Source organism: Lagenorhynchus albirostris, chromosome 12 (assembly GCF_949774975.1).
Source record: "Lagenorhynchus albirostris chromosome 12, mLagAlb1.1, whole genome shotgun sequence".
Lineage (NCBI taxonomy): Eukaryota > Metazoa > Chordata > Mammalia > Artiodactyla > Delphinidae > Lagenorhynchus > Lagenorhynchus albirostris.
The window spans coordinates 18,320,773-18,337,039 of NC_083106.1; the positions used below are offsets into that span (position 1 = coordinate 18,320,773).

At 35.9% G+C, this 16,267-nt stretch overlaps 1 protein-coding gene and 1 pseudogene across 1 annotated transcript in view; both read right to left on the reverse strand.

Annotated features, from left to right (window-relative positions):
* Window positions 1-16,267, reverse strand: part of ADGB (androglobin) — a 172,590-nt gene that overhangs the window by 6,801 nt on the left and 149,522 nt on the right. Inside the window, exons 31-34 of the mRNA XM_060167518.1 lie at window positions 8,407-8,579; window positions 3,748-3,924; window positions 2,913-3,015; window positions 911-1,127 (exon numbers count right to left, since the gene is read on the reverse strand). Coding sequence (XP_060023501.1) covers window positions 911-1,127; window positions 2,913-3,015; window positions 3,748-3,924; window positions 8,407-8,579 — 670 coding nt within the window. The remainder of the gene's footprint in view (window positions 1-910; window positions 1,128-2,912; window positions 3,016-3,747; window positions 3,925-8,406; window positions 8,580-16,267) is intronic.
* Window positions 5,852-7,521, reverse strand: LOC132530885 (calcium-independent phospholipase A2-gamma-like; annotated as a pseudogene).

The window sequence follows — 16,267 nt, forward strand, 5'->3', positions numbered from 1 at the left end:
CAGATGACCAACAGGCACATGAAAAGATGCTCAATATGCTAATCATCAGAGAAATGCAAATCAAAACCACAATGAGGTATCACCTCACACCTGTTGAATGACTATCATCAAAAAGACTACAAATAACAAATGTTGGCAAGGATGTGGAGAAAAGGGAACCCTTGTACACTGCTGGTGGGAATGTGAGTTGGTGAAGCCACTGTGGAAAACAGTCTGGAGGTTCCTTGAAAAACTAAAAATAGAGCTACCATATGATCCAGCAATTCCACTCCTGCATATATATCTGAAGAAAATGAAAACACTATTTCAAAAAGATTCATGCACCCCAATATGCACATGTTCACAGCAGCATTATTTACAATAGCCAAAATATGGAAGCAACCGAAGTGTCCATCAACAGATGAATGGATAAAGAAGATGTGGTGTGTGTATGTGTGTGTGTGTATATATATATATATATATATATATATATATATATATATATATATAAAATGGAAAACTTTGTGTTAGAATAGAGATTTTAGAACATTTTAGAAACCAAATATTTAAAATTTGTTATAAAAGATGTAGTATACTATAGCTCAAACTGTTTTTAGTGACAACTGTATATGCGATCTGTGCATTTTTAGTATTCGTAGACACAGAAAACTGTGAAAATATAACTGCTACTTAAAACTATGTGAAAATATAACTGCTACTTAAAAATTTAAAAATAAATTTCCCACTTTTATCTTTAGGTTAAGTATTTAGTAATCAGGTCCTTGAGCAGATTACCAACTCTGATAATCAAAATGAAGACCTGTACACATATTTTTCTATGTTTGACCCTAGCCATCATGTGCCTTAACTATCTTTTCCAGAATTTTTATTTTAAGATATGTGTTTATCCTACCAATAAAGGCAATACTTACTGATATTTTCCTTCTGCATGCTCTGCTCACGCTCTTCCTTCCCTGTGGGGGATGATCCTTCACTTTCACTACTTGTTGATTTTGCCAGATCCTTGAAGCCCTTGTTTGTCTGCCACTGCTTCCACAGCATACTCCCTGATAGTACAGTCTCTCTGTTATCTAAACTCATGGAACTCTTTGTATCTGACTCTTTTATGGCACTTGAAGATGTTTCTACTAAATATGATATATGCATTACCGAAAAAACTTGCATTCTATGAAATCACATACAAAAACAGCGAGACATAGAATACATAAATACGTAAAGCTCAGAAACAGGAAAAATTAATTCATGGTCATAGAGATCAGATAGTTACTTTCAGGAAGGAAAAGGCTGGGAAAGAGAATGAAGAGGACTATTGGGGTGTATTAAGGGTTTTTTATCTTGATCTAAATGGGGCGGCTCCTGAATATACACACATATGAAAATACATCAAGCTGTGCAATTAAGATTTGTACCTTTTTTGCCTGTATGTTACATGATAAGGTCAGCCTTCTCTGAGCTCTGTTCTCCACTAGGCCTTGTCCTTGACTTGTGATGAATCCCAGTTTTAGCCAGGAATCCTGCCGAACTAGTTTATCAAGAATCCCCCTACTCTTGACATCCAATTAAACTCCTCTTCCTCCACACTTGATATTTAATCAAATTTCTCTTCCCTGACGTTTGATACCTAACCAAATTCCTGTAAGTAATTTTTCATCCACTCCCTGCTAGTTAGTTATAAATCCTCACTTGTTTCTGTTGTTTTCAGAGTTGAGTTCAATCTCTCCCCTATTGCAATAGTCGTAAATAAAATCTTCTTTGACATTTTTAACGTGTCCAGTGCAATAAATTTCCTTTTACATACAAATTAGCACAACATTTAAAAAATTAATAATAAAATCTAGAGCCTAAAGAAAAAGAACTGTATTCTATTCACCTTTATATTCTATTCACCTTTATATTCCTAACATTACATTAAACTCTACCAATTAGAGGAGTGAGTACTTAGGAGTTAGAAATATTTCAAATCCCAACTTGGTCACTTTTTAGATGTATGGCATAGGAAGAATAAGGTGACCATCTGAGCTTTGGTCTCTAAATCTACAAAATGGAAATAGTAAGGTCTACCTCATAGTTGCTGTAGGTTAAAGTGAGATAATAAACATAAAGCACTTTGAGCAGTGCCCATCCCAGAATAACAGGATTGGGGTGATATTTATTTTTTATCCCCTTCACATGAAATGTTAAGGGACATTACTTTTATAACAATTATTGAGTTATACTCCTGAAGATGTAAAAGTGGAAAAGCACGATTTGGGATGTGAATGTCTTCAGCCTCCCTGGACAACTCAGCATGGTGATAGATGGAGGTATAGCCAAGTGTTTGTGGGAAGAGCCCTGGGGTGATGGAGAGCTCTGTCTGCATGCTGCCTCTGTCCCTGGGTAGCTTGTGAATTTAGCAAATTACTCTGGGCCTGGGTCCTTACTGGCAAGTTGGAAATAATATTTATATCAGTGAGTTGATGTGAGTATTGGATGAAATAATTAGTATTTTATAGCTCCAGGCCCATGGCAAATTGTTCACTGAAAGTAGTTAGCTTTCTTACTTTGATTCTTATTGCTATTGTTTATTGCTATTGCGATTAGAAAGGTGCCAGATTTACAGTTGTGAGCCTGCCTTCAAGTTCACATACTGCTACCTTCTAATGAGGGTTTCATCTTTTTTTCATCTTATTTCTGGTTTCATCTTTTCTTAAATGGGGAAGGTTATATCTACTTGGGGACAAAGTGAACACCTGCTTGGTAAAAAGAAAATGCTTGAGAATCTATTTTCTTACAACACTGTCTATAACTTTACAATCCTATAATGAAATAGATTCTGAAATTTTTCTTTTTACCAAGCATGACTTGCTGACTAGCTTTGAAGAGGTGCAAGTAACAGCTCCGTGCTTGGGGCAGCTGGGGTAGGGTTCACTGACCTTCTTCCCCTTCTTTGGTTTGGCTTTCAGACATAGGCACACACTCAGCATCAGGTGTTTTCTTAATGAACCGGCTGAGATAATGGAGACGCGCCTGGGCAGCCTAAAGGACAGACATTATCAACACACATTACAGGCAACACCATCTCAACAGTACTCAAAAGACACAGGAAAATGTGAATGAATACGGCAGTCTGAACCAGACCGGCTCTTATGAATTACCAAAGAAAAACTCCAATTCTGAACCATCCATGATCTTGACAGTGATTTGTGAGAACTAATGAAGAAGTCCTAAAACTCATACGCTGTGCATGCTAGCTTAGATCCAGGTGCTCTTGAACCTTTTTCATCTGCCTCAATAACCCTGAGTTGGGGACATGAAGCACATATAAATAATAATGTTTCACTATGGCAATGATTCTTATCTAAAATATAGAGAGGAGGAATCATGAGGTATGTGTATTCCACAAGGGCAGCACATGATTTTTCTCTATCTAAGCACATGAAAGCACATATTAAACATTTTTATGCTTTCTTAGTTGGGAGTGTTAAGGACAGAGTGTTAATCCCAGATGATGTGAAAGGACAAGGCTACCTACAGTTTGGGCCATAAGTGGCACCATTATGTGCTTTGCTTTTGGAAGTCATCTGGGTATCCGGATAATAACATTTCACTATGTGTTCAAATGTGGTCTTAATATTTAGTTAGTTGATGCCTGACAAAATTCCAGATATTTCCTAAAGGAAAGACTATGTTGTTTCACCAATATGGCTCTTGCTTCAGACCACGCCCAGGGATGAAAGGTAAAAGGACAACTTTTCAAACTCGGGTAACCTTGATCGATCTTCCTGGTTCAGTCATCTCCCAGGCCTGCTTCATGGCTCGGATTTCATCTGCTCGTTCTGTATCTTTTTTCACTTCAAAAAAGTCTGCTTCATTGTATTCAGTGACCAACCTCAAAATCCAGTAGGGTTTATTTGGGTCTTCTTGTTGAGGGTGAGCAGTGGGTATCTGGCAAAGTAAAGTAAAAACCTTGGGGTCAGATGCTTTCCTCCTTTCAAAAGGATCTAGATTTTACCCTATGACCCATAATTTCACTTAAGTATTTAAGCCAAGAGAAAGGAAAACATATATTCACAAAAAGATTTGAAAAGAATATTTATTATAGCCTCATTCTTATTAGCCTAAAAAGGGGAAACAATATAAATATCTGTCAACTGATGAATGGATAAACAAATTGTAGTATGTTCATACATGGACTACTACTTAACATTAAAAAGTAATAAACTATTAATGCATACCACAGTGTGGTTGAATTCCACAGACAGACATTATACAGAAATAAAGAAGTTGAGCACAAAAGAGTACTTCTTGTATGAATCATTTGTATGAAATTCCAGAACAGGCAAAACTTGCCTGGGGGAGAGGTATGGGGATGACAGAATCCACTGCAAAGAGGTTTAAGGGAATTTCTAAGCTTATGGAAATGGTCTATAATCTAAACCTTGATAGAGATGTGGGTTACATGGTGAATTCACTTGTCAAAACTCACTGAATTGCACATTTAAGATTGTTGCATATCACTCTATGCAAATTTCACCTAAAAACTGTAAATAAAAATAATCCTAAATTGCACTTAGGCTCACTCATACCATCTCTTTACAAGAATGAGGGCAAGAATAGTTGATCATTTCCAAGCCTGGATATACTTGATATATATTCATTAGGAAAGTTAACATTTTGCTGTCTTGTAGGATCACTTTCACGGACCTTAGGCTGGGAGCAGATTGACATAGGACTTGAAAATGTCTAGATAAGTGAGGCTTATTGGTAGCAATCTGTTAAGGAGACGAGCTTGAGTCTGATGAGTTACTAGCATTTTACATAAGACTGAGACAATGTCAGTAATCCATATTACATAACGCAGATGGGGAAGTGGAGATTGGGGGGCCACTGAATAAAGTTTTCACGTGTAGTTTGGTTTTAAGGTTATCAAAAGACCTCCTAGCTTTCTGCAATATTCCCTTAATATTCTGATGAAAATTTAAATCTCACAATTGGATATTCTTTTATTTCTTCCTTCTAAAACACAGTACATAAGCTTTTACCACCTTTTATATTGCTTGATAAGTGAGTTTTTCAGAAACTTCTCTGGGATCAAGTTTTGATTAGGGAAGGGAGCACTATGAAGAACTAAGGGAAGGCCACATGTCTATAAGAATTTATGGATTGAATTTAGCTTATTTGCTTTAAACTTGAATGGTTTTGTTGTTGTTAATGATAGGACTATTTTCTCAGAAAATTCAAATAATTGATTTTATAAACTGGAGCTACATCTAGAAAAGTTAACACACAGCATTATCTTGAAGTTTCAAGGGGAAAAAAGTGGTTGACTGGAACTTCACCTATGTTTTTGAGCAAAACAATGTTGAAAGAAACACATTTTGAATAGAAAATTTTATCTGGCTCTTTCATATTTCAAACGTAATTTGACAGAGAGCGTTCCATTTGTCTGCATTTGTTTAGATGATATTACACTAAAAGGCAGTATTTGGACTGTAGAATGTAGCTAGTGAGAACATAAGTAATATAAATTTAAGAAGAAATTAGCTTTTCCATATGAAATAAAATAAAGGATCAAATAAATTCAACATGATTTGGTGACTAAAGCAAAACTACAAAGTATATTATTATAGTTTTTGGTTTCCTGTTTGGCCCATATGTTAAACTTTCAAACATCAAACAATATAATACTAATAGCTACTAAAACCAACTAGCACAATATTAAGGTTCCTAAAGCTTAGTTCATTTTTAATGTCATAAAAACCCAATTCCCATTTGAATTCTGTAACCAAACATACCTTTTGTGCTTCACAAGATATTCTAAACATTGTCTCTTTCAGGATTCCCTAGAATTCATGAGTATTTGAAAGTTAACTCAAACTGAATCCCACAATTCCTTACTAAATTTGGTGGATCTTCTGAGCAGGCTTTCATTTTGGAGAATATGCATACATTCTTCAAAATTTTGAAAAGAACAGAGGCTTTCACACATGTCAGTTTTTAGTTTCATCCAATCATTAGTTTTCTGACGAACTTTTTTCTTGACAATATTTTTGCAAGTTTTTAATTTTTTTTCTTCATTTCTTTCTATGTACTTCAACTCTTTTACCTGCAGCTTATCCAGCTTTTCATTTTAACTTTCATCTAGAGGTAAAGATTTTACGCATGGCAAGACTGAATCTAAAAATAGGTGTCAGGAAGTAATATAATAGATCATCAAGTATTATATGGGTTTCTTCTCTATCTGTAGCACTGTTGATAACTTTAGACAGTTCAAGCTTGTGTATGTCACCGTGTTTCTCACATCACTTTCATGATGTCCAATGTCATAGGCACTCTAATGGTATGTCTGGCCAAAGACATTTACACTCATGCATTGCTAATGCTGAGGGGTTATTCGGAAGCAAATCTCCATTGTGATGAAGATCATTTTCCAAATGCACACTTTGCAAAGTAGCCTGGAGCAGCAGATATGGCTCTAGTGGCCTTCCACATCTTATACTGACAGCCTCCCAACTGGTAAGAGTTGATTCCAGGAAAATGACCATAGTTTCAGAAAACAAAAGTTGTTGGCACTTTCCCTCTGTTTACCATGGTAATTACTGCAGCTACCTTAGGACTTCTGGGATTTCTTGCTGTTTCTGTCATTGGTGTGTATCCCATTCTATCCTTAAGAATATTTCCCCAAGTTTGTCGTAAAATGCAGGGCTCCAACTCATTTTGACTGTTCCAACAATGCTATTTTGTGAAAACACATCTCATCCTAATTTTCGATAAAGTTCCTCACATTCATCCAAGGGCATATGAAACAGCCCCAACATGAAAGCTAATATGGCACCTGTACTTCCACCACAAATGCAGTCAGAGGGCTGGTGAACTGGCTTCTGAGTGAGTTCACCTGATTTCCGCAATGTCTAAAAAGCAACCACACCCCTTGTTCTTCCATCATCAGTTGTGCGAATTAGGATTCCTCTTTCTTCACTGGATTCATGCAACCAAATTAAGGCCAGAATTTCTCTAACTGCAGCCTGAAGAATGCCATCCTTAATTTGTCTCAGTCATAATAAATATGGAATAATTCTTTCATTGGCAGCCACTCCTTTTCCCTCAGGAAATTCTTGAAGATGAAAAGTCAGTTGTTCAACCCTATTAATGCAGAGCTTTGGCTCAGTTGTTCTTAATGCTTGAATAAATGCCCAGGTTCTGTCATCAGTACTCATCCTGGCAATCTTGTCTTGTTGAAGAGATAAACGCTTTTTCTTCTCTCCGTTTTTGTCTTTGCTAATAGTCTGCTCAGTTTTTAACTGCCTCTTCCTGTTCTTTGGACTGAATCATACTTTAATTTGGGAATGTATCCACCAATTTAACCACCTACACTAAAGTTTGTACACCTTCAGTGGGATGAGAAAGAGAGTTAGCTGTACTTTGTTTAGTAGAAACTAGAAGAACCTCATTTGTCCTCTTCTTCCTTCCTCTGACCTGTATCTGGTACAGCTTGTACTCTTTTGTCTGGACTATTGCAGTGCTTTCTGGTGGTTTTCCCATCTCTTATCTTTTCCCCTTTAATTTCATACCCTTAAAAGTCACCAAGGTATCTGAAATGTAAATCTGATCATGTCAGTACACTTCTTAAAGTCAGTACACTTCTCAAAGTCCCACCTCCCAGCCCTGTGTAGCCTAAGCTGTGATCACAAATGATAGGAAGATTTTGTCCTCACAGGTAATTTGTTTTGAGTTCAGTGTTTTAAAATAACTTGAATTTGAGTATCTTTAGGACTCTGCTTGCACTCCTCAAACTTGCCACCCACATACTCTTCCTTACCCTTAATCATTGGGATTACCTATCTGGTCCTGAAAAAATTTGGACTCAGGACCCCTGGCTTGTAGATAGAGTCTCAGCTTTCTAACCAGGCTTTCTAAAAGGCTCCCCTCCACCTGACCCTTACTTACCCTTCCAGCCTCATACCCCATACCTTAGTGGCTCAGAAACCAAATTGTGTTGGATTTTTGCCTCTGAATGTCTTTGCTCACTGATTCAGTTCAGGACTCCTCTAGGCAGAGGCTGAAATAGGTACCTATCCTTTCTACACTGTGCATACCATATCTAACATTACAACTCTCTCTTTACTTTCAGTCTCCTCCATTAGACTGTGAGTTCCTTGAAGGTAGGGACTTTATAATATTAATATTAGAAACCCAAGTCCCCAAAACAGTGTCTTACATATTAAAAGCTCAATTAACACTTTTTGACACTAAACTAAGGAAGACTGCTTACAGAAGGTGCCCAAGGAATGTCTTTAAGGTATCTAGGTGATTGCTGGAAACAGGGAGATGGAATTTTTCAGGTTTTACTCAAAAGATATGGGAAAATAGGGACCCAATGAATCTAAGTTTATTAAATGACTCCAATAAAAAAAGCATCACACCCACCTGAGGCTCAACGCGAGGCACTTGTTTTTCTTTGGCTATCTTTTCTTTCTCAGAAGACTTTTCTTTGCCTTTCCTTGTTGTTTTGGAAGTTCCTAAAGATTTTTGTCCCTCACTAATAGTGTGGGAATCTGGACTTCCAAAGGTAATTAATTCCTCATGTTTCTCTCCATGTGCTAGAAAAACAAAAAAAGGAAACCAGTGAGTCATGATATAATAATAAAATCATGTCATGTAGGAAAAAGGGAAGAAGTCAGAAAAATGGTTAGTCTAAGGCATTTGGATTTTTTTTCTTTTTTTAAACAAGCAGGTGAGCAAACAAACAGACAGCCCTTTTATAAAGATCTGTGTGACTCTCTTTTATACAATTGAGAAATAATTCACATACTATAAACTTCTCATTGAAATGTATAAATCATGGTTTTGGTTTATTCATAAGGTTATATAATGATCATTACTATCTAATTTGTTTCTGATCTGGATGCTCTCAGTTCATTTTCTTGCCTAATTGCCTTGGCTAGTATCTCCAGTACAATATTGAATTGATTATTCTCTGCTTTAATATTTATTATTCCCTTCTTTCTGCCTACTTTGGGTTTACTTCTTTTCTTTCTTTTCCAGTTTTCTAGTTTTTTAAGGTGGAATATTAAGTTATTGATTTGAGATCTTTGTTCATTTTAAATGTAAGAATTTATAGCTATAAAGTTCCCTCTTAGTACTGCTTTCATTGTATCTCATAAGTTTTGGTATGTTGTTAGTTGTTTTTCATTCATCTCTAAGTATTTTTAAATTTCCCTTATGGTGCACTTTATTTCTTCATGTGGATACAAGTTACTGCATAGTGTCCTTTGATTTCAGCCTGAACGATTTCCTTCAGTATTTCTCATAGGGCAAGTTTGTCAGTGACAAATTTTTTCAGTTTTTGTTTTTCTGGGAATGAGGCTTTGAAAGAGATTCAGTTCCATTTTCCTGTACCAGGAATACAGGCTGTTAGTTTTTAAGGTTACTGCTGGCTGGAGACCAGGGGATGGGACTGGGGCAAGTAAAAATGTCATAAAGCTTACTGTTCTTAAAGAGATATGGCTGTTTTTCTTGAATAAAGCCTTTGTTAATTTCCAGAATTCTGAAAAGTTGATTCTGATCATCTCTGCCAGTTTTTTCATTGTTTTTATGGAGGAGTAAATTTTTGGAGTCCTTTTTCCTGCTATTTCCATTGGTGTCCTCCTGGATTTCTCTTCTTATTTGAAGCTTCTGAGTTATCTCTGCATGCTGTTTGCCTGGGGCAGAGTCCTGAGAGAACGGAGAACTCACATAGGCCAGGTCTCTCACAGCTGCCTGGAGACCTTGTCATAAGAGCATGAAATATCGAAAAACTCTGTGGAGTATGTGAGATTCCATACTAAACAGCTCAGCTCTTGAGTGTGATGAGTAGGCAAAGAAAAAAGTGGACTGATTTAACTTGTGAGCAGAAAAGTGAAAATAATGAGACCACAGAATGAAAATAAGGTTAAGAGTAAGAATGAGGCACAAGGGTAGAAATGATGAGCCATAGAAACTGAATCAAGAGAAAAAGAAAGAAGAAAAGAAGACAAAGATTTTTATAGGAAGCCACACAGTAAAATCACCTTTTATCAGAAACCCAGGATAGAATGTAGAGAGGCTGCAAAGGTCATATTTTCTCTTTGGTTCTTTGATATCCTTTGTTAACCAAAAACTTTGAGGTTGAAGAAACACTATTTGCACAGAAATGGAAGCCCATCTATTTCAGCACCGCTTCCCTGCAGAGGCTCCTCATGCTGTCTCTGCTATATAGAGATGGTGCAGTACCAGCTCTTCATCTTGCCCAATATGAGGTGACTGGGCTTCGACCAGTCTCAGTGGCCACAGCTACCACCTCACTTAAATCCAGGTCCCAGAGATCTCAATGCCAGCAAAATCAGGAGTTAACTACAGTTTAGAGATCTATCTGTGGCCAATGCTACATAATAGTACCTCATAAAAACTGGAGTAGAAGAATTCATCCTTTTTATCTTGTGCAGCCAGACAACTGTGTTACCAGTTATGCTATGCTTACTGTAAAGCAGCAGTTCACAAATTTGATGAATGTATGAATCACTAGGGAGTCTGGAAAATGTAGGTCTTGAAGCCCAAACCCCAGAGAGTCCAACCCCTTAGAGTTTGATATGGGGCCCAGGAATGTACAGCTTTAAAAACTATCTCAGGTGGTTCTGATTCATACTTCGAGAAACACTGCTTTAAGAAATGTATACAGTTTTCCCTTTCCTTGGAAGCAAATGTTGCAAGGGGATGGGCGGAAGGGAAGGATACCAGTGAATTAGAGTTCAGTGAAGCTGAAGGTTCCTTTACAAGAGTGGTTTTCACACTTTAGCCTGTGTCAGAACCACCTGAAGGGCTTGTTAAGAAACAGATTTCTGGACCCCACCCCCCAAAGTTTCTGATTTGGAAGGTATGAGGCGGAGCCCCCAAATTTGCTTTCTAACAAGTACCCAGGTAGTTCTGAGGCTGCTGGTCCAAGGACTGCACTTAGAGAAACACGGGTTTACATTTAGGAGGGTATAATTACCTTTTCCCAATATGAAGGATTTCGCTTTATGTTCTATTATTTTTTCTAACAAATACCCAAGTATTGGGAGAGCAAATGATATTTGTTGAATCCCTACGATGTTTCTTTCTCTTTTAATTCTCAAAGAATCCCAGCAGGGTAGGTTCAGAGAGTTTATGTAATTTACTCAGACTCTCCCAACTGATAAATTGAATCAGCATTCAAGTAACAGTTCAAAGGACATGTCAGTCCCTTTCAAAATCGGAGTCTTGTAAGTCACCCCATCAGCAAAGTAAAACAGTAATTGCGAAGAATCCAGATCTTATTTCACTTGGTGCCAGTTACTGGCTGCTTTCAAAGTGGGCACAGAGCAACTGCACAACCGCAAGTGGACTGTAAGCACCGTGATTTTACAAGGGGGCAGCTTGCCTTTCTGCCAACAATCCCAGCCTGCTGAGAAGTGTTGTACTAGGGAAAATCCTTTGGTCAAATAATCAAAAGACTTAGAAGTGAATCCTGGATCAGCCACTGTAGGTTAACTTTGGCAGGTTTATTGTATTCATAAAACTTGAAACCTAAGACTGTGCCACAGGCTTTAAAAAAAATCAATAAAAAACATTTAAAATAGGATCTTACCTAGTATCATACACCCCAGGTTTTTAAGATGTTAACAGATGTCAGATGAAATGGAATCTCAAGCTGCTCCATTAGGTATTTCTGGTGCTTTCTTTTTCTCACTACCCGTAATTCTTAGTGTTTGATTCCACTCAAATTAACATACTCTAATATTCAAGTTTACATATGTGAACATTTACTAGAGTGTGAGGCACACAGCAGGTGTATACCATCCTCTTTCTTTACATTATTAATATATACAGTAAAATAATTTCCATATTATTTAATGGCTTACAATATGGTAACTTTTTCTTCCAGGAATTACAAGTTCAACAAAGGTGAGGATATCATTACATACTTCATTTTAAATTCCTAATTTCACCTAGTGTAGGGCTGAACTCATAGTATGTATTCATTATCAGATTGCCTAAGTTTAATATATAAAGCTTTATAGGGAATCTGTATGTGTTGGGAGCATATATGTCAGTAAGATGCAAGAATAAATATCCTAGTAGGTCAAAATTGTGAAAAATGTGACCCCGCTTTGCATAGTCATGTAATTAGGAGAATTACAGAAATATAATTTTGATCTTATGATTAAAATTCAGTGCTTAGATTTATATATCCAGAAACTAAAAGTGGTTGGGATTTGAACATTAATATAATTTCTCAACTAGAAAACTTGTTTAGAACAAAGTATACATTTACCAACTACAATCACACTTGGTAAATGTAAACAGAAACGCCATGTATATATGAATATATAAATATATATAGTAAATATATATAGTATCTACAATGCTTGGTTTCTTCAAATACTCTGAACTGGATACACCATGCATGTATTGTGCCTAAGAAAAAGCAATAATATAATATTTATTAGAGTTCAGGAAATAATGTTATAATCCTGCTAACAAAGTTAGCAGTGGGACTTGAAACCAAACACTTTTGAGAATGATAAAGTTTAATGCTAATAGATTAGAACTTCAAGTATGCAGGCCAGCAATATAAACAAAAGGACTCAAAATAACAAGACCGCTAATTAGGTATAAAGGCAGATGATATCACTAAGTATTACCTGCTCAAGATTCTCCATTTTCTATTTTCTTAAGTGAAAGTAAGCAATTTTTACTGAAACTTACTTAAGTATTGAAATATACTAAAGGTGGCACTGTTGCTTCATGTTAACCAGAGGCCAAACTTCCTAAAATTTTATAATAGAAATAGCCTAGGTTGTACCATGTTTCAGGCCTTATATTTTATCATGAGTTATAAAGATGTAAAATTTTGAAAAAAATTAAATTATATATTTTAAAAAATTATATATTTTATTTCTCATATAAATTAAATCAGTAAATAGGGCAACATTTCCATTTAATCTACATAAAATTTTAAATTGGGTCATCAATGTACAAATAAAAAAACACTTGACCAATTTATGTTTGATATATTTATAATTGAAAAGCAAGCTAAGTGAATAATTTTAAGACATTAATAACTTAATTTCTCTAAAATATATCACACTCTTAAGGTTAAAGTTTGTAGGTTATGAGTTGTAAATATAATTGACAAGTGGAAGTGGGCATATTGATATGTTTTAATTTAAACAAATTGGCTAACTAAAAAAACATATTTATAAACATGAAATTAGCGAAGGATTATTCTGAATTCAAAAGCCACTTAACTTTCAAACAGATTGAAACATATTCTTTCAAATAGATAATTTTCCTGGTTCATTTTAAATACAATTCAATCCTGAATTGCTTTTCTACTTTCAGCAAAAAATGTATTAGGTGACACAAGGTGTCATTTAATTTTAGCAGCTGATCATTCACACATAAACTTGTCAAATGTGATGTCAAAAAAGAAGACATATAATTATTCCTAAAGACTTATTTTCTAGTTGGAATACACAATAATGATAAAGCCGTTTTCTGAAGTGCTACTAGGTTCTAGGAACTTTATATATATTATCTTGAATCTTCCAAACAACTTTGAAATAGAGGAGTTATTATATAATATAGGGGTTATTCTAATTTTGCAGGTGATAACCCAGTTTCAGGTAGTGGAATGTACAGTAGTTAGCCACTCTACTGTATTTCTCCACTTAATGTTAACTTCCTTTTAAAAACTTAATTCATATTATTAATTTTGTACCATAATCAAGATCTACATTTTACATTACTCTAGTTCATAAATTATACTACCGTGTTCCGTTACTGAAAATCCATCTGTGTCGGACAATTTGAACTTGAGAAACGTACATTACATTCCCAGGACTTATTTATCATGTAAATGGAAGTTTGTGCCTTTTGAGCACTTTTACTCAATTTCTATGTCCCACAGCCACCTCTCTGGCAGCCACCAATCTGTTCAATGTTTCTATGAGTTCCATTATTTCAGATTCCACATGTAAGTGAGATCATACAGCATTTGTCTTCTCTGTCTGACTTATTTTCTCTTATGGTAATGTCCTCAAGCTTCATTCATGTTGTTGTGAAAGACAGGTTTTTCTTCTTTTTATGGCTGAATAATACTCCATTGTGCATACCTACCACAATTTCTTTACCCATTCATCAATCAATGGACACTTGGGCTGTTTGCATGTCTTGGCTATTGTAAATAATGCTGCAATGAACATGTAGGTGCAGATATCTCTTGGAGATAATGTTTTCATTTCCTTAGGATATATATCCAGAAGTGGATTTGCTAGATCATATGGCAGTTATAGTTTTAATTTTTTGAGGAAACTTCATCCTCCATCCATAATGGCTGCACCAATATACATTTCTACTAACAGTGTACAAAGTGTTCCCCATTCTCCATATTCTCGCCAGTACCTGCTACCTCTTATCTTTTTGATAATAGCCATCCTAACAAATGTGAGGTAAAATCTCATTGTGGTTCTGAATTACATTTCCCTTATGTTTAGTGATGTTGAGCATCTTTTTGTGTGTCTGTTGGCCATCCGTATGTATTCCTTGGAAAAATGCCCATTTTTTAATTGGATTGTTTCTCCTTTTGATATTGAATTGTATGAATTCTTTATATATATTGGATATTAACCTTTTATCAGATATATGGTTTGCAAATATTTTTTCCCATTCCATAACTTGCTTTTAATTTTATTGATGGTTTCCTTTGCTGTGCAGAAGCTTTTTAGTTTGATGTAGTCCTACTTGTTTATTTTTGCTTTTGTTGCTTATACTTTTGGTATCGATACCAAAAAATTATCATTAAGACTGATGTCAAGGATTTTATCCCCTATGTTTTCTTCTAGTTTGTAGTTATATACAAATTTTAGGATTTTACTTTTTCTGTGAAAAATGCCACTGTAATTTTGATAGAGACGACATTGAATGTACACATGTCTGTGGGTAGTACAAACATTAAAAAAATATATTGGATTAGAAGCCAGACCTTCAGGCAGTAGCTTTTAAAGTATGCAAATAGACCTTTCAGGGAAAAACTGGGAGATGGGCAGTTCTGTCTGCTGTCTCTGCACTGAGCCCTGGAGGCCAGAGCATCCTTGGAAGCCTACTAAGAACTATTTGCTATATAGTCTTATGGGTCTTGGTGGACAAAACCCCATTGGCCTTTAGAGCTAGGTGTTTTGGGTGCCAGTCACTCATGTGGAAATTTTAATAGCTGGAGCACTAGACGTTCAGTCCAAACCCTTTGCTTTGGGTGTTGTGAGTTCCCTTCCAATTGTATGTCACTATGCTGGGTGTGGGGTTTATGGCGAGAGTATATCTCAACCTTTACAATACGTTTTGGTGTGAGTTTTTCCATTTGCCTGATGTGTAGGAGGTAATCAGCTGTGTATCTGTTTCTATGGGAGGAGGTAAACTCAGGAGCATCCTGTGTCACCATCTTAAACCAGAATTCAGTTTTCAACTCTTTTGTGTAAATACTAAAGAGCACAGTTACTGGTTACATAGTGTCAATGAAAAATTAATTAGTTGATCTAAGAAAGAAATGGAAAAGTTTTTCGAGTCAAATTGAGGATTATAACCCAGGAACAGCATTTCAGAAAGCTCTGAAAACTGTTCCACCCATTAGAAGTCAAGGCATAGTTATATAAGGTTTTTGAGACAGAGGGCTGTACATTAAATGATGAATTATTGACAGTTTACACAATCCAGATCTAAGTGTCATCTTGTCCCCTTACAAGATCAAGAAGGAAGGAATGTTATCCTTTAGGAGTCGTCTTGTTGATGCCAGGAGAATGTTGCTTTTTATGGTTGAGAAGGTATTTCTGCTGATGGGGGAGGTTTGGTAGATGTATAATGCAGATGCACAATGCACAGTAGAGGGGAGAGAGGAGACCAAAGGGCAGAGAACATTTTTTATGTTCACATATTTCTTGTCATGCCATACAATGTGAATTTTATTTCACAACAGTAAATGCGTTTTTAGTTTCATAAGAAACCATGCACCTCATTGTTCACTGCAGCACTATTTACAATAGCCAGGTCATGGAAGCAACTTAAATGTCCATCGACAGATGAATGGTTAAAGAAGATGTGGCACATATATTCAATGGAATATTACTCAACCATAAAAAAGAATGAAATAATGCCATTTGCAGTGACATGGATGGACCTAGATATTGTCATACTGAGTGAAGTAAGTCAGACAAAGATCATATGATATTGCTTATGTGTGGAATCTAAAAAAATGATA